This window comes from Ipomoea nil, unplaced genomic scaffold, assembly GCF_001879475.1.
Source record: "Ipomoea nil cultivar Tokyo-kokei standard unplaced genomic scaffold, Asagao_1.1 scaffold1617, whole genome shotgun sequence".
NCBI classification, from domain to species: Eukaryota; Viridiplantae; Streptophyta; class Magnoliopsida; order Solanales; family Convolvulaceae; genus Ipomoea; species Ipomoea nil.
In genome coordinates, this window is record NW_017618045.1 from 611023 (window position 1) to 625611 (window position 14589).

Consider the following 14589-nt stretch of genomic DNA (forward strand, 5'->3'; position numbering starts at 1 on the left):
GCTTGCCGGTGCTGTCGGGAGGTCATGCGATGCGATGCGGTTCGGTCAGATCGGGTTGCGCTCCTTAAGTGTCGAAGACCCCTGACTGACCGTCAGACCTACGGTCAGGGAATAATCCCTATCAATTATGTTATGAAATTTTGTACCTTAAGCGTAAAGATTATGTACCTGAAATTGATTAGTAGTTGTATAACACAAAACATATTGTGTCTTATTTTATGGATTTATGTCTTCTATTATGGAATTATGTGCTTATAGAACATAAATTATTTACATAAATCAGATATGAGAATAAGTAAAATAGAAAACATGTGTATGTATCTTGTGTTATGCGTTTTTGTACATCATGTTATGCGTTTCTGTACATCATGTTACGCAATTCTGACATTAAGCATAAGGATTCTTTACATGAAATTGATTAGTAGTTGTATAACACAAAACACATTAAATGTCTTATTTTACGAATTTATGTCTTATATTATGCAATAATGTACCTATATGACATTAATTATTACATAAATCAGATATGAGAATAAGTAAAATAAAAAACATGTATATGTATATCGTGTTATGTGTTTCTAATTTTCTATACATCATGTTACGAAATTATGTACATTTAGCATAAAGATTTTGTACATAGAATAAATTAAAATTTTGAGCTGAAACATGATAAACGAAAAGTTACAAAATTTATTAAAACTTAAACATCAAACAACGTCGTTTTGATCCAGAATCCACATATAAATTGCCATGAATGAAAGCAATGCTTTGACAGACGTGAGCTAAGATTTAGTTTCCTGGCCAAAAGATTTAGCTTATAGAATATGATTTCACATCACAATTTATATAATTTTCTTTTTAAAATCATCATAACAAACAAAGTCAAAAAACATCATTAATAAAGTAACAAACGGTCTAAATCCTATAGCTCAAGGAAACCTTAATGGCTTAATGTGATGGTAAGATGCAAGCTGCCCTTCTCTATCGGTCAATATCATGATGAGGCTTATTGTGATGTTGTAGACATGAAGGGTGCACGCATTGTTGTTGTGTTTGATTGGAGACTTTTATATCATACTGTTATAAGATTCGATACTTATAGCGATCTTGATTAACGTGTCTGCCACCTTATTAGTTTTGCGAGAAATATATATAATTCTGACTCTCCAATCTCGGTTGATCCAGGCCCTGTATTCTTTGACAGCATCCTTGATAGGGACATACTTATTTGATATAGTAGAATGCATTCATTAGAAATTTGATTAAATAAGATTTCACACTAATTATTTATACAAATTTTGTGTTGAACAATATTATATTATTTAAAATTAAACAAAATTGATGGAAGAAGCAATTGGGCGAAATCCAGGCAAGTGGTAGGAAGCACTGAAGCAGCAGGCGTTTTGAAACTTGGACCAATAAAAGGCGTACAAATAGTACGCGTTTGATGAGCGTAATTACGCGTGGATTAGGGCGTCATTGATTAGTTAAGAATCAGTATATATTATCTCTAATAAGTCCAAATTACACGTAAACACCTGGCTGGCTTAGTTTAGTTCGCAGGACAACATCGTACCGGTCAAGGGGATGCAATTGAATGGGTACGTGGCATGCTTTGGACCCAAGGGCTGAAAAGTAAACAAACACTGGATGGATTTTAAGTTATTATTATTATTCCCTCAATTATAAATTGAGTTAATTCCCAAAATAGTCTTATGACTTTTTCTTAAATTCATCATTTGACTTTTAATTGCACCCAAAATAATTTTCTGATTATTAAATTTTAGGTCAAAATGATCATTCGTTAGTTTTGGTGTTAAGTGAGTGTTAAAATGAGAAGTAAAATTGATAATTCAGAATTTTCACTCAAATTTAAAGCAATTTATCACCCATTTTTCTTGTGATTTGATTCATGTACAAAAGTTATTCACTGTTTTGTCAATACTAGCATGTACAGGAATCAAATCAGAAGAATAAAATGCTTTAAATTTGAGTGAAAATCCTAAATTACTAGTTTACCCATCATTTTAACACCCACTTAACACCAAAACTAACGAATGACCATTTTGACCTAAAATTTAATAGTCATATGACTTCTTTAGGTGCAATTAAAAGTCAAATAATGAATTTGAGAAAAGAGCATAGTCGGAGGACCATTTTGGGAATTAACTCTTATAAATTTATATACTTTAGTTTTTTTCTTTTTTTTTTTAAAAAAAAAACTTTATCTCTTTAACTGTTTTAAAATACATATTTAGTTTTATATAATAAATTATGATTTTAGTGCTTGGAGCTATAAAATGTAATTTTTACAAAAAAGACATGCTAATAATAACTAATAAGACAAGAAATATGACTCAAATTTCAATTGATGTTCATAGTTTTGCTGCTCAAGGAACAAAAATTGTGACGTTTTTATAAAGATACAGTGTAGTGTTTTGTAGTAGTTAAAAGACACAAACCAAATCAACTAGAGCTATATAATTGATGGATTAATATAATTTTGTTCTTATTATTCAATTTTGCGGTATCAAAAAGGCACTATGCGTACTATTATATAATTTAAAAAAAATGCAGTGATTTTATTTTCATTTTTTTTTTAATAAATGAAGTGATATTTATTCTTTTTTTCTTTTATTCTTTTATTCTTTTAATAATAATCTTAGCAAACTGCGTTGATGACACAGATTTTTAGGTCCAGCAGGCCACTTGGTAATTTCAGATTTGTCCAAAGGGTTGTAAAATGAAAGAAAGAAAAAAAAATTAAGAGTCAGTTTTCAAAGGGAGAAGATCTATCTTAAGCCCCATGCATGGAGTTTTGAACTACAAGGTATGCCCGTAAAATATTGGGTCAATAACTCATTATTTACCTTTATGGCTAAATTATATGTATATAGAAAACAAAAAAAAAAAAAAAAAAAAAAAAGAAAAAAAAAAAGACGGTGGCATGAGAAAAATGTGTTTTCTATTTTGATAAAGAAGTTCCCCACACCCACCTCCAAATAAGGGTAATTTTAAAGCTTTTTTTTTTTTTTTTTTTTTTTTTTTTTTTTTTTTTTTTTTATGAAAGCTTATTCATTAAACAAGAGTAGTATTAATAATCTTTTTTTTTTTTTTAATAGAAGTTAAGTAATTTCACTTAGTCAACGTTATACGCTCATTGTTTCTATGTTGTTATTGCTATGTCATATACTTTGTTAGATCTTACCATTATATATTATGTCATTTACCGAACTACGTACTTCATCATCATATAATAATAGGAATAAAGATCAAATAGGTCATTGAATTGCACATTTTCAAAAAAAAAAAAAAAGGTCATTGAATTGCACACGATAATACAATTAGGTCATTGAACCTAAAAAACTTACATTTGGATTTCTCAATTAACCAATTTCATGTAATTTTTTCAATTTGCAGGTTTCAAACAGGTCACTCCAAATTTATTTATTTTTTTTTAAAAAAAAAAACAAAACAAAAAAGGACTTCCGGCCGTTTCTTCGTCTCCGGCCGGAAGTCCTGTTTGTTTGTTTGTTTGTTTGTTTTTTTTTTTTTTTAAATTTTAAATAATTATTTTTTTAAATATAATTTAAATTTGGGGTGACCTGTCAGAAACCTGTAAATTGGAGGAATTGGATGAAATTGGTTGGTTTAGGGATCTAACTATAGATTTTTTTTTTTAAGTTCAGTGACCTAATTGTATTATCGTGTGCAGTTCGATGACTTATTTGACCGTTATTCTTATAAGAGAAAATTTCAATTTTGGTCATATGACTATAGGGGTTTGTTAATTTCAGCACCTAACTTTCGAAAGTGTCAATTTAGTACCTTGATTATGCAATTTTTATCAATTTTGGTCACTCCGATCAAAATGCCGGTCAAATTTCACCGAAAAATTTTAACAATTAAAATAATGGGGGTATTTTTTATCATTTCACATCACTTTACTTCTTCTCCGGCGAATTCATCTTTTCAGGCGAATCCGAAGATGAAGTGCGCTGCGATGCTTTCAACATTATCCAAAAAGAGAAGTATTTATTCAACATTATCCAAAAAGAGAAGTATTTATTCAACATCAATTTTAGCATAATGTTGCTATAGAGAAGTTTTAGAATAAATAGGCATCACATCAGTTTTAGCATTTCGCTTTCTTATTCGAGCAAGCCTTTTTTGGCGGAAAAGCTTTCAACCGGAATTTTGACAGGAGGTGAGACGAGCACAAAGAGAAGTGCAGTTCGGAGATTTCTAGGTCCGCCGATATCTTAAGCTCCCCTTATACAAACAACCAGATGTTTTCAACCGGAATTTTAGCCATCTGAACCCTAATAAATCACCGGCGACGGCTTGGACGAATGAGTTTAAGTATGCTTTGGAAGGTGTGCTGTTGCGACGGATTCGCCGAAAAAAATAAATTCACTGGAGAAGAAGGAAGAGATATGAAATGACTAAAATAACCTAATTATTTTAATTGTTAAAATTTTCTGACGAAATTTGACCAAAGTGACTAAAATTAATAAAAATTATATAATTAAGGTGTTAAATTGACACTTTTAAAAATCAAGTGCTAAACTTAACAAAGCTCCTATAATTATATGACTAAAATTGAAATTTTCTCTTCCTATAATAATATAACACATCATCATGCACGTTAACCTGTGAACCATGTTCAATCGTTATGCCTTGGACGCGTGTCCAGCATGCTTGCTGGACACGGGTAACAGTGCCGTTAGGCACTGTTATCTCCTTTTTTTTTTTTTTTTTTTTTTTTTTTTTTTTTAAATTTCAGATCACTTTGTTATAGAAGTATATGTTCATAATTTTATTACTATATGTTAATAACTATACATTCATAACTCCATAACTGTACGTTCATAACTCTATAACTGTACATTCATAACTCTATAACTGTACATTCATAACGTCATAACTGTACATTCATAACTCCATAATTGTACATTCATAATTTTCGAAGCTCTATGTTCACAATTTTAGAGCTCTATGTTCATAATTTTATCACTATATGTTCATAATTGTAAGTTCATAATGTTAGAGCTCTTTGTTCATAATTCGATCAATAACTGTACATTCATAATTCCATAACTGTAGATTCATAATCTCATAACTGTAGATTCATAACTCCATAACTGTAGATTCATAACTCTATAACTGTACATTCATAATCTTCGAAGCTCTATATTCACAATTTTAAAGCTCCATGGTCATAATTTTATCACTATATATGTTCATAATTGTAAGTTCATAATGTTAGAGCTCTGTGTTCATAATTTCATAATTGCATAACTGTACATTCATAACCGCATAACTGTACATTCATAACGGCATAACTGTACATTCATAATCAAAAAAAAAAAATAACGCCGTTAACGCCGTTAACGGCAAAACACGCGCGAATTTTTTTTTTTTTAACTAAATGACGTTTTTTTTTTAAAAAACGACGTCGTTTTGGGCCCGTGTCCACAATTCAATGTGGACACGGGTCCAGAGCATAATTTGCCAACCATGTTTAGACGGATCAATGTGAATTGGGCCCACGTCAGTGGTGCGTTTGGTTAAACAATTGGAATCAGGTAATGATGAGAATCAAATATTGACCGATAATAACAATGAATTTAAATAGAATAAATCGCTCTGTTGGGTAGCAAATAGGTATTTGAATCAAAATAAATAAATAAATAATTAATTAATTAAAATAAAAATAAATAAATAAATAAATAAATAAATAAATAAATAAATAAATAAATAAATATATATATATATATATATATATATATATATATATATATATATATATATTAAAATTTCATATTTAATGCATAGACAATGATCTTTTTATTTATTTTTATTTTTTCTCTTATTTTTTATTCTATTCTTTAAAAGTAGAATTGTAAAAATGTAATTAATTTTGTAATTGTTAAAAAATTTAAATTCAATAGTAAGATAATAAAAATAGACAAACAAACATAATAATAAATATCAAAACCTATAATAAAATGCAAAAATCCCAACTAAACGTTACCTTAGATCATATTGTCATCTCTAACTAAACGACCCATAAATGACACGTACGCCGCAAGCAATATATAGAAAGCATTTTCATGCTACATGCGTTGCTTGTCTTTTTATTGCGGCAATGGTCTTTTCATCGCAATAAAATATGCTTTTTGTCCTTTTACATTTTGTTTAGCATGGATTGGTAAATTATCCATTCACTAAATAACAAAATCTAACTTAAAAAATCAAGAACACGCGTGCACACACAAATAAATAAATAAATAAATAAATAAATAAATAAATAAATAAATATATATATATATATATAGATTTACATTCAGGTAAAAACACATCTTAAAATACAAACATGTGGACAATTTGATGCCGTTGGATGGTGGTATTGGATGGTCTTGATTTTTTCTTCCTACGCGCTGTGTGCATGTAAGTATATTAATGTGTGCACGAGCTTTGATGGATGGTTGTGATTTTTCCTCCTACGCGCTGTGTGCATGTAAGTATGTTAATGTGTGCACGAGTTCAAGTTTGTATTTTAAGGGGAGTTTGTATTTTAAGGGGGTTTGTATTTGAATGCAATATATATATATATATATATATATATATATATATATATATATATATATATATATATATATATATATATATATATATATATATGTTCAGTTTCAGGTGCATTTAAGTGTTTCTCGTGCGGTTGTGCGGGTGATTAATTAGCGCTAGTTTTGTACTTAATGTGCTTGAGTCTTGTGCTTAATGTGTGTGAGATTTGTGCTTAATGTGCGTGAGTGTGTAATGTTTAATCTGCGTGAGTTTTGTACTTAATGTACGTGAGTCTTGTACGTAATGTGCGTGAGTTTTGTGCTTAATGTGCGTGAGTGTGTACTTAATGTGAGTTGTTGTTGAAACTTAAAGTACATGAGTTTTATGCTTAATGTGCGTGAGTCGTGTGCTTAAGGTGCGTGAGTTTTGTACTTAATGTGCGTGAGTGTGTACTTAATGTGAGTTGTTTTTAAAACTTAAGGTGCGTGTGTTTTTGTGCTTAACATGCGTGAGGCTTGTGCTTAACATGCATGAGGTTGTGTTCTGAAGGTTTTTTGTTTGTGTGCTTAATGTGCGTGTGTTGTGTACTTTAAGTACGTCATATTAATGCTTAATGTGCGTCCACCCGCACAACCGCACGAGAATTCTCAAATGCACTTGATCCCTTCCATATATATATATATATATATATATATATATATATATATATATATATAAAATTAGGTTCAAATACAGTAGGTGAAATTTAATGTGCGTGAGTTTTGTACAATTCACATTACACATTATAATATCATACACTGGCCATTCATAATTTTGGAAGCGAAAGTAAAAGTGAATGCCTATGAATTGTTTTAACAGTAAAGATTATACAATTAAATATCCTCTCTCTCTCTTTTAAGCCAAAAGTTTAGTTTGGCATTGGTATTTTCATTCTCATTTAAATATTTATTAATTATGTATGATTTATTTATTAATTATTCATTAACTTACTTAAGAGGTTATGTAAAATGATAAGTTTTTAATTTGTGTGTATTTTTTAAATGTGATTTGTGTATTGGGTGTTTGTTAACTTAAAAAATAAAACATATAAAACAATTCTCATATACGCTAAATATGTTTTAACCTAATCTTTTATTTACTTTCAAACATCTAATATGGTATAAATAAATAAAAAATGATAAATAGTTATTATTGCAGTTATAGTTGAAAGAGTTATTTAATTTATTTATTGTATGTATGTTCTCTATTTTGGTAACATTTACAAAGGTTGTAGATTTTTTTCTTAAATTATTTGTTAACTTAGATAATTGAGGATGTAAACTGATATGCTGACGCTGTTAGAGCCTTTCATAAAAAAAGTATTATTTTTATTGTCATTTCAATTTTTTTGTGGGTTAATAGTCATGGACAGTCAGCTCTACACTGTCCATGGTATGTTCATGAGATTAGTTGAGCTAACCCAACTAACCCAGTCACATCAAAATTATGCCAAACTGTAAGTGTGATCGAACTTCTATACCCAAACAAAATGAATGTACTCGTAGAGTTCATTTGAATAGAAGTTTTTGATAAATGTCATATTTGCTGATATGTTTCGATTCCTTGCATTTTTTTTTTTGTTTAATTGCTTGTTATTTATATTTTGACCCATTTTGCTGCTTATTGAGTCATTAACCATGTTTAGGTGGTTTGGAGGCACTCAGGGACGGAACCAGAAATTCGATTGAGGGGACGAAGAAGTAGGAACGGATTCAGAATTTTTTTTCAGTAAATGCGAAACATTAAAACAAAAAAGATCATTTAAAAAAAAATAATAAACACATCCCTAAATTTTGAAGATTTTTCCAAAAAAAAATAAAAATTAAAAGGTGTAAATTTGACTTTATTTAGTGGATGAATTCTGAAGTTATTTAGATATATAAATGTGTTTCATGAGTCATGAGAGGTTAACAAAGTAAAAAAAAAAAATCACTTTGAAGCATCGCATGACTTGAGACCCAAAATAGCAAAGAAAATGGAGAAAAGTGGAGTTTGCAGTAAGAACCAACTACCACAACTAGGACCACACCCACTGTTGTCAGTGTGGAAATTTCAGGGTGATTAAATAGGGGAAGTTTAAAAATTTCGATTACCAACTTCCCATAAAGAAGACAATAATTTAAATTATTCACATATATACAAAACTAATCAAGAATTTATTATATTAATAAATATAATATGCACGATTTTATCAATAGACCTTCATCTACATAAAAGAATCTATTGATTTATTGGTCCTTGGCCATAGTTTTATTCTAATTTCGAAGATCTTCTAAGAATATCTACTGATACTCTAAGGTTTGCAGTTTGGGAAGATCTTCCGAGGTCCCAAATCTACCGTCCCATTTGAAAAGATTTTCCGATTCCCCAAACCCAAGATCTATAGTTTGGGGAGATTTGGTGATTCCTCAAAATTTATGTACACTTCCCTAGGAACATCAAATATTAAAACTCAATCAATCTCAGAAGAATTTATCTTCTGAATTATGAATCATAACATAGAAGATTAATTCTTCTCAACAAATAGTCAGATAACCAACATTTTTGATTAACAAGTAATAAAAATTCCTACTAACTTAAAATACTATTTTACTCAACAACACCAAAAGATTATTTAAATTCTTGGTAGCCATAACTGAAGCTTTAAGTATCTATTACTATATAAATTTTCAACAAAGCTCCGTTAGGTGATTATTCTATTTTGGCTATATCTCAGTGTAGGAATGTTAATATTTATTGATTCTAATAATATTGAAAAGACATTAATTCAAAAGATCGACTACAACTTTTATGAAGACCACAAAGACTAATTATGACTTAGACTAAGTAAAAAATAACCTAAAAGTCAAACATAATGCACAGACTAGAATCATGGCTATAGCCATGCATTTCCCACCTGTGTTTTGCTCCCGGAATCCACCATGATTGTGGTGAAGCCCATGGTCACGACCCTTGTAGTAGTTTTAAGCATTTTATCATAGTTTTAGACCTATCTTCAAAAATCATTCGTTCTTTCTCTTTTCTCCACTTAAAATAATAGGATTAGATTAAGTACCAGATATATTTACTCCGATCCATTATTACCAGAACACTCTACCCAAATTTGTGACGGGTATAGTATTCTTTTATATATCTACCTAACCCAATTAGACATACACAATCCAAATCCGTGATATTAAGGTTCAAAAAAGTCAAGTAGCGAAAAATGTTCAACCAATTGCGCCATCCCTACAAAGTCAAATTGGTATTTTATTTTATTTTCTCTAAAACAATGAGCGGGTATGATGATAAATATATGATTAGCTACAGAATGACAATAGAGCAAAGATCTTGTGGTTAAACGACATAACTTGACTCTCCCAAATGGGAGGTCACAGGTTTGACAGTAGTACTCCAAAAAAGTTCATATATGTCCAAATTAAATTATGCAAACAAAGTGCATAAGCCGATGGTGGATTGGGTAGTAGGTGAATTAAATCCAGGCTGGGTTCTTGAGGGGAGTAACAACAGCCTTCACCTGTAAGTAGTTGTTAAGGCTATACACACCCTTCTCCCTCCCAATGCCACTCATCTTGTACCCACCAAAAGGAATCGTCGCATCAAACACATCATAGCAGTTGATCCACACAGTCCCAGCTCTCAATCCCCGAGCTAGAGTGTTTGCCTTATCAATGTCGCTCGTGTAAACTCCGGCCGCAAGCCCATAATGCGTGTTGTTCGCCCTCTTTATTACTTCATCAATGTCCCTGCACCCATGCCATAAACCCACGTTACATTTTCGAGAGGTAGGGTGTTGAACTTGGCCTTTTAGGCCTCCTGAGCCTAACAATCTCCTAGCCACCTGTTGCTGGACTTGGCCTTTCACAGACCTCCGCCCAACAATTTCCTAGCAGCTTGTTGCTAAACTTAGCCCTTCATAGGCCTCTGCCTAACAAGTCTCTTCCTTCTTAGCTTCTAAAGTCAAAAGAAAGGCAACTCACTTGAATTTTAGGACACATTGCACAGGGCCAAAGATCTCGTCCTGTGCTATCACCATATCCTCCTGGTAAAACAAAATGTGAAGCTTTTGTGTTACTTTCCTAATACTATATATAATCATCTTGTATTCAGACCATTGAATGAGTGAACATGGGCATACCTTGACATCAGAGAAAATGGTGGGCTGAATGAAATAACCTTTTGATCCGATTCTGTCGCCTCCACATTCAAGGGTGGCACCGCTCTCCTTACCTGATCTAATGTACCTAAGAACCTTCTCAAATTGCTCCGAGTCAATCTGTAATAGATAGCCATTGCAGAAGAAAAATTATAAGCTTAGTCTTTTAGTTGAGACGAAACACATGCTTCAATTTACATCGTCACAATTACCTGAGGCCCTTGCTCTACACCTTTTTTGAAGGGATCACCCACAACGCGTCTCATTGCCCGCGCCTTTGCTTTCTCTACAAACTCGTCGTATATGCGTTCATGAACATATGTACGAGAACCAGCACAGCAACATTGGCCCTGCAGGGGTGTAAATGTGTTGAGATTCATGTGGTCAGCTGTTTGTATGCATTTGTTTTAAAAGAATTACACGGTTGGAAATTATAAAATTTTCGACCACCTGAAGTGATCTTAAATCAAGTTGAAAGTAAAATGTGGTTGAAAATAGCAACAAAGGTTTTTCCGGATACCAAAAGTGGTCGGAACAAGACTTTCGACTTAATTTAAAATCACTTTCAGGTGGTTGGAAATTCCATAATTTCTAACAGTGTTATTAGACAAACCTGATTGAAGAACAGTGCAAAGTGTGCATCCTCCACGGCTCTATCAATATTAGCATCATCGCATATAATGAAAGGCGATTTCCCTCCGAGCTCTAGTGTAACTGGCTTCAGATTGCTTTTTGCAGCCAGTTCCAGTACGATTTTGCCAGTATCAGTTGATCCAGTGAAAGCAAGCTGCAAGAGTAACAGAATCAGGTACATTGTGCAGTTAATGCCGGGAAGAGTAAACTGTACAGTTAAAACCAACAAGAATAAACTGTGCAATTGTGCCTTAGCTACTAGCTATCTTTTGGTACAGTGGTAAGTGCGGGATAAGATGCCTAAATAAGGTAAAAATTTTCATTTTTGGTAGATAAGATAGCAAAAACTGAGAGATTCTTTAACATGAAAAGTTCCAATTACCTTGTCCACTTCCATATGGCTAGCAAGAGCAGCACCAGCAGTTGGACCATATCCAGACACAATGTTTAGGACACCGGGAGGAAGACCAGCCTGTCAAAAAAGTAAGAAATGTGCAATTCAACTATCAGCTTAAACTTTTAGTTGAAAATGGAGCTGTTTGGAGCTCGTCAAAAGTAATCGGCTCACACACATGAAGCGACGTGTTGTGATAAAACACATGCTTCAATTGAACTAACCTCATGGAATAGTTTCCCAGCATAAAGTGCGGTTAATGGTGTTTGCTCTGCAGTCTTTAGGACAACGGTATTCCCACAAGCTAACGCAGGCCCGACTTTCCAAGCAAACATGGCAAGAGGGAAGTTCCATGGGATAATTTGGCCAGCAACTCCTATTGGTTCATGCAAGGTTTGGACATGGTGTGGTCCGTCAGCTGGAACTGTTAAACCATGGATTTTATCCGCCCATCCTATGTTATTTCAACAACACACACCCTTTAGGAAACATGTCAAAATCAATACTTTTGTTACTGCCACAAACTCAAACATATATGCCCCCATAAGTTTTATTCTCACCTGCATAGTAGTGAAATAGGCGTACAATCATGGGCAACTCTGATTTAGCAGCCTGCTCGTATGGCTTCCCATTGTCCCACGTCTCCAATGTTGCAAGTTCATCCATGTGTTTCTCGACCAAATCAGCAAACTTCAACATTATCCGCGATCTCTCCTAAAAAAACATTGCCAATTTAAACAAATCCCGGTTAGAACCGTTGGGCAGAGGCCGATAAAGAGCCAAGTTACTAATTGGTGGCTAGAAGAATTGTTGGGTAAAGACCAGTGAAGGGTCAAGTCCAGCATCCTGCCTCTCGATAATGGCAAAATGTGATAGCAGTCATAAGGAAATAAAGTTACGCCTTAAGCATTTGATTCTAACAAGTGGTATGCATTAAGACTGGCAGGTGCTGGAAGGAGGAATTGTTGGGCAAAGGCCAGTACAATTGGTGGTTAGGGGGAATGTTGACTACTGGTTATAACTTTTGGCGTAGTAATAAACGCACATATGCACTCATTTTGGGCCAAGGTCCCTCATCGAAAGCCTTGCGGGCAGCTGCTACAGCGCGGTTTATATCTTCCGCTTCACCCTCTGCTACATGTGCAATGACATCTTCAGTTCTCGGATCCAAGGTTGGGAATGTTTTTCCTAGTCACCAAAACAGGAAAATGAACACTTTTGTCCTGAACTAAACGGAGTAATTATAGAACCATGGTCTTAAGTGTTACCAGAAGCTGAATCTACAAATTTGCCATTGATTATATGTTGGGTGTATTTAACTTCCACAGCCGGAGAAACTAACTCCTCAACTGCGGCTGCAGTGCTGAACCTTTGTATGCCACTTTCTACACCATACTTCCACCCTGATAAAAAAAAAAAAAATACAATAAAATTCCGATCCACAAACACTGATACATTAAGTTTCTCGGCTTAGACTAAACTAATCTTAAACCCCAGAACGTCAAAACCCTTGCCCAAACAGTCCTTAATTTCCACCCTGCTTGAGTGCATGTAAACTCTATGCACAAAGAGTCGACCTAAACAAACCTTTTAGGCAGGTTCTGTATTGTATTTTTTTAACAGTACTTTTTTTTTTTTTTTTTTTTTTTGAATGTATATCTTTTTGCAAGATTTGTATCTCATCAGGTCAAACATAATAGAATCATGTCCCCTCCAAGAACTTTTCATGCATGACAGAAAGGGGACATATCAAAAGAAAGCAGAGAACCCTCATTTGGAAATCACTATTTTTCTTCAGGATTGCAGCTATAATATAAGGCTTCCAGATTTCCAGTAAGAGATTCTCAAAAATAAAATAAAATGCAAATTTCTTCCCTAATATTACTTTTTTAATGAAATTAAATTTCCCACACACCAAAAATAAGATTATTTATAATTTTATAATTATATAATTCTGTGAAAATATGCCATGAAAGCTCATCACATGCACACCTCAATTAACTTATTAGCTTGCAACCAAGAAATATATTTTAAAAAAAAAAAAAGAAAAGAAAAAGGAAAGCCATAATCAAGATTTCAAATGTCCAAGACACAATATATGCTAGAATATTCATATATATATATACAGAAAGAAAGAAAGAGAGAGAGATACCCAGAAAAGCAGATGCAGAAGGAAAAGAGAGTGAACGAGAAAGCAAGGTAGAAAGTCTGCGAGAAGCCATTTTTGTGCTCTCAACCTTAGCTTCTTCACTTTTCAGATTTCTTTAATTTTTCTTTGGGTTTTGTGAATTGCCTGATTCTTATCTATACTCTCCAACAAAATATGGCAACACTGATGGCAAGTAACAAGTTGACAACAGAGTGACAACTACACTTTCTCTCTCTCTCCTCCACACTTTTATTCTTCGCTTTTTATTCTATAAAAAAAAAAAAAATTAAAATTGAAAAGGACACCGTGTTTTTTGTGCAGGCTCCAAGGTAAGGTTGAAGAACGGCATTACATATTTACATCTTTACATGCATAAACTTTAATGGAACTTGAAGTAATTTTTCACATTAAACTTCATGCATATTTTACATGATAGTACATGAATTTACTGTCTATTAATAAAGTTACTGAGACTACATCATTGTTTTTTTTTTTTTAAATAATAATAATTACATTTAAACAGTATTATTACTCCGTATAATTCTTATTTTCTTTTTAAAAAAAAGATAGAAAACAGATATAAAAATTATATAATCTAAGATGAAAATGTAATACTTATACTGAAAAATGTAATACAAATTATGAATA

General features: G+C 32.4%; 1 protein-coding gene across 1 annotated transcript; it reads right to left on the bottom strand.

Annotated features, from left to right (window-relative positions):
* Positions 1-9926: 9926 nt before the first annotated feature.
* LOC109191192 (aldehyde dehydrogenase family 2 member B7, mitochondrial-like) lies at positions 9927-14157 on the bottom strand. The gene is made up of 11 exons (XM_019341780.1): positions 13945-14157; positions 13061-13195; positions 12838-12980; positions 12353-12506; positions 12017-12246; positions 11781-11870; positions 11379-11552; positions 10978-11115; positions 10748-10885; positions 10590-10651; positions 9927-10355 (listed from the first exon to the last, which is right to left on the bottom strand). The coding sequence occupies exons 1-11, from the start codon at positions 14012-14014 to the stop codon at positions 10082-10084; spliced, it is 1608 nt and encodes a 535-aa protein (XP_019197325.1). The 5' UTR covers positions 14015-14157; the 3' UTR covers positions 9927-10081.
* Between the last annotated feature and the right edge of the window lie 432 nt (positions 14158-14589).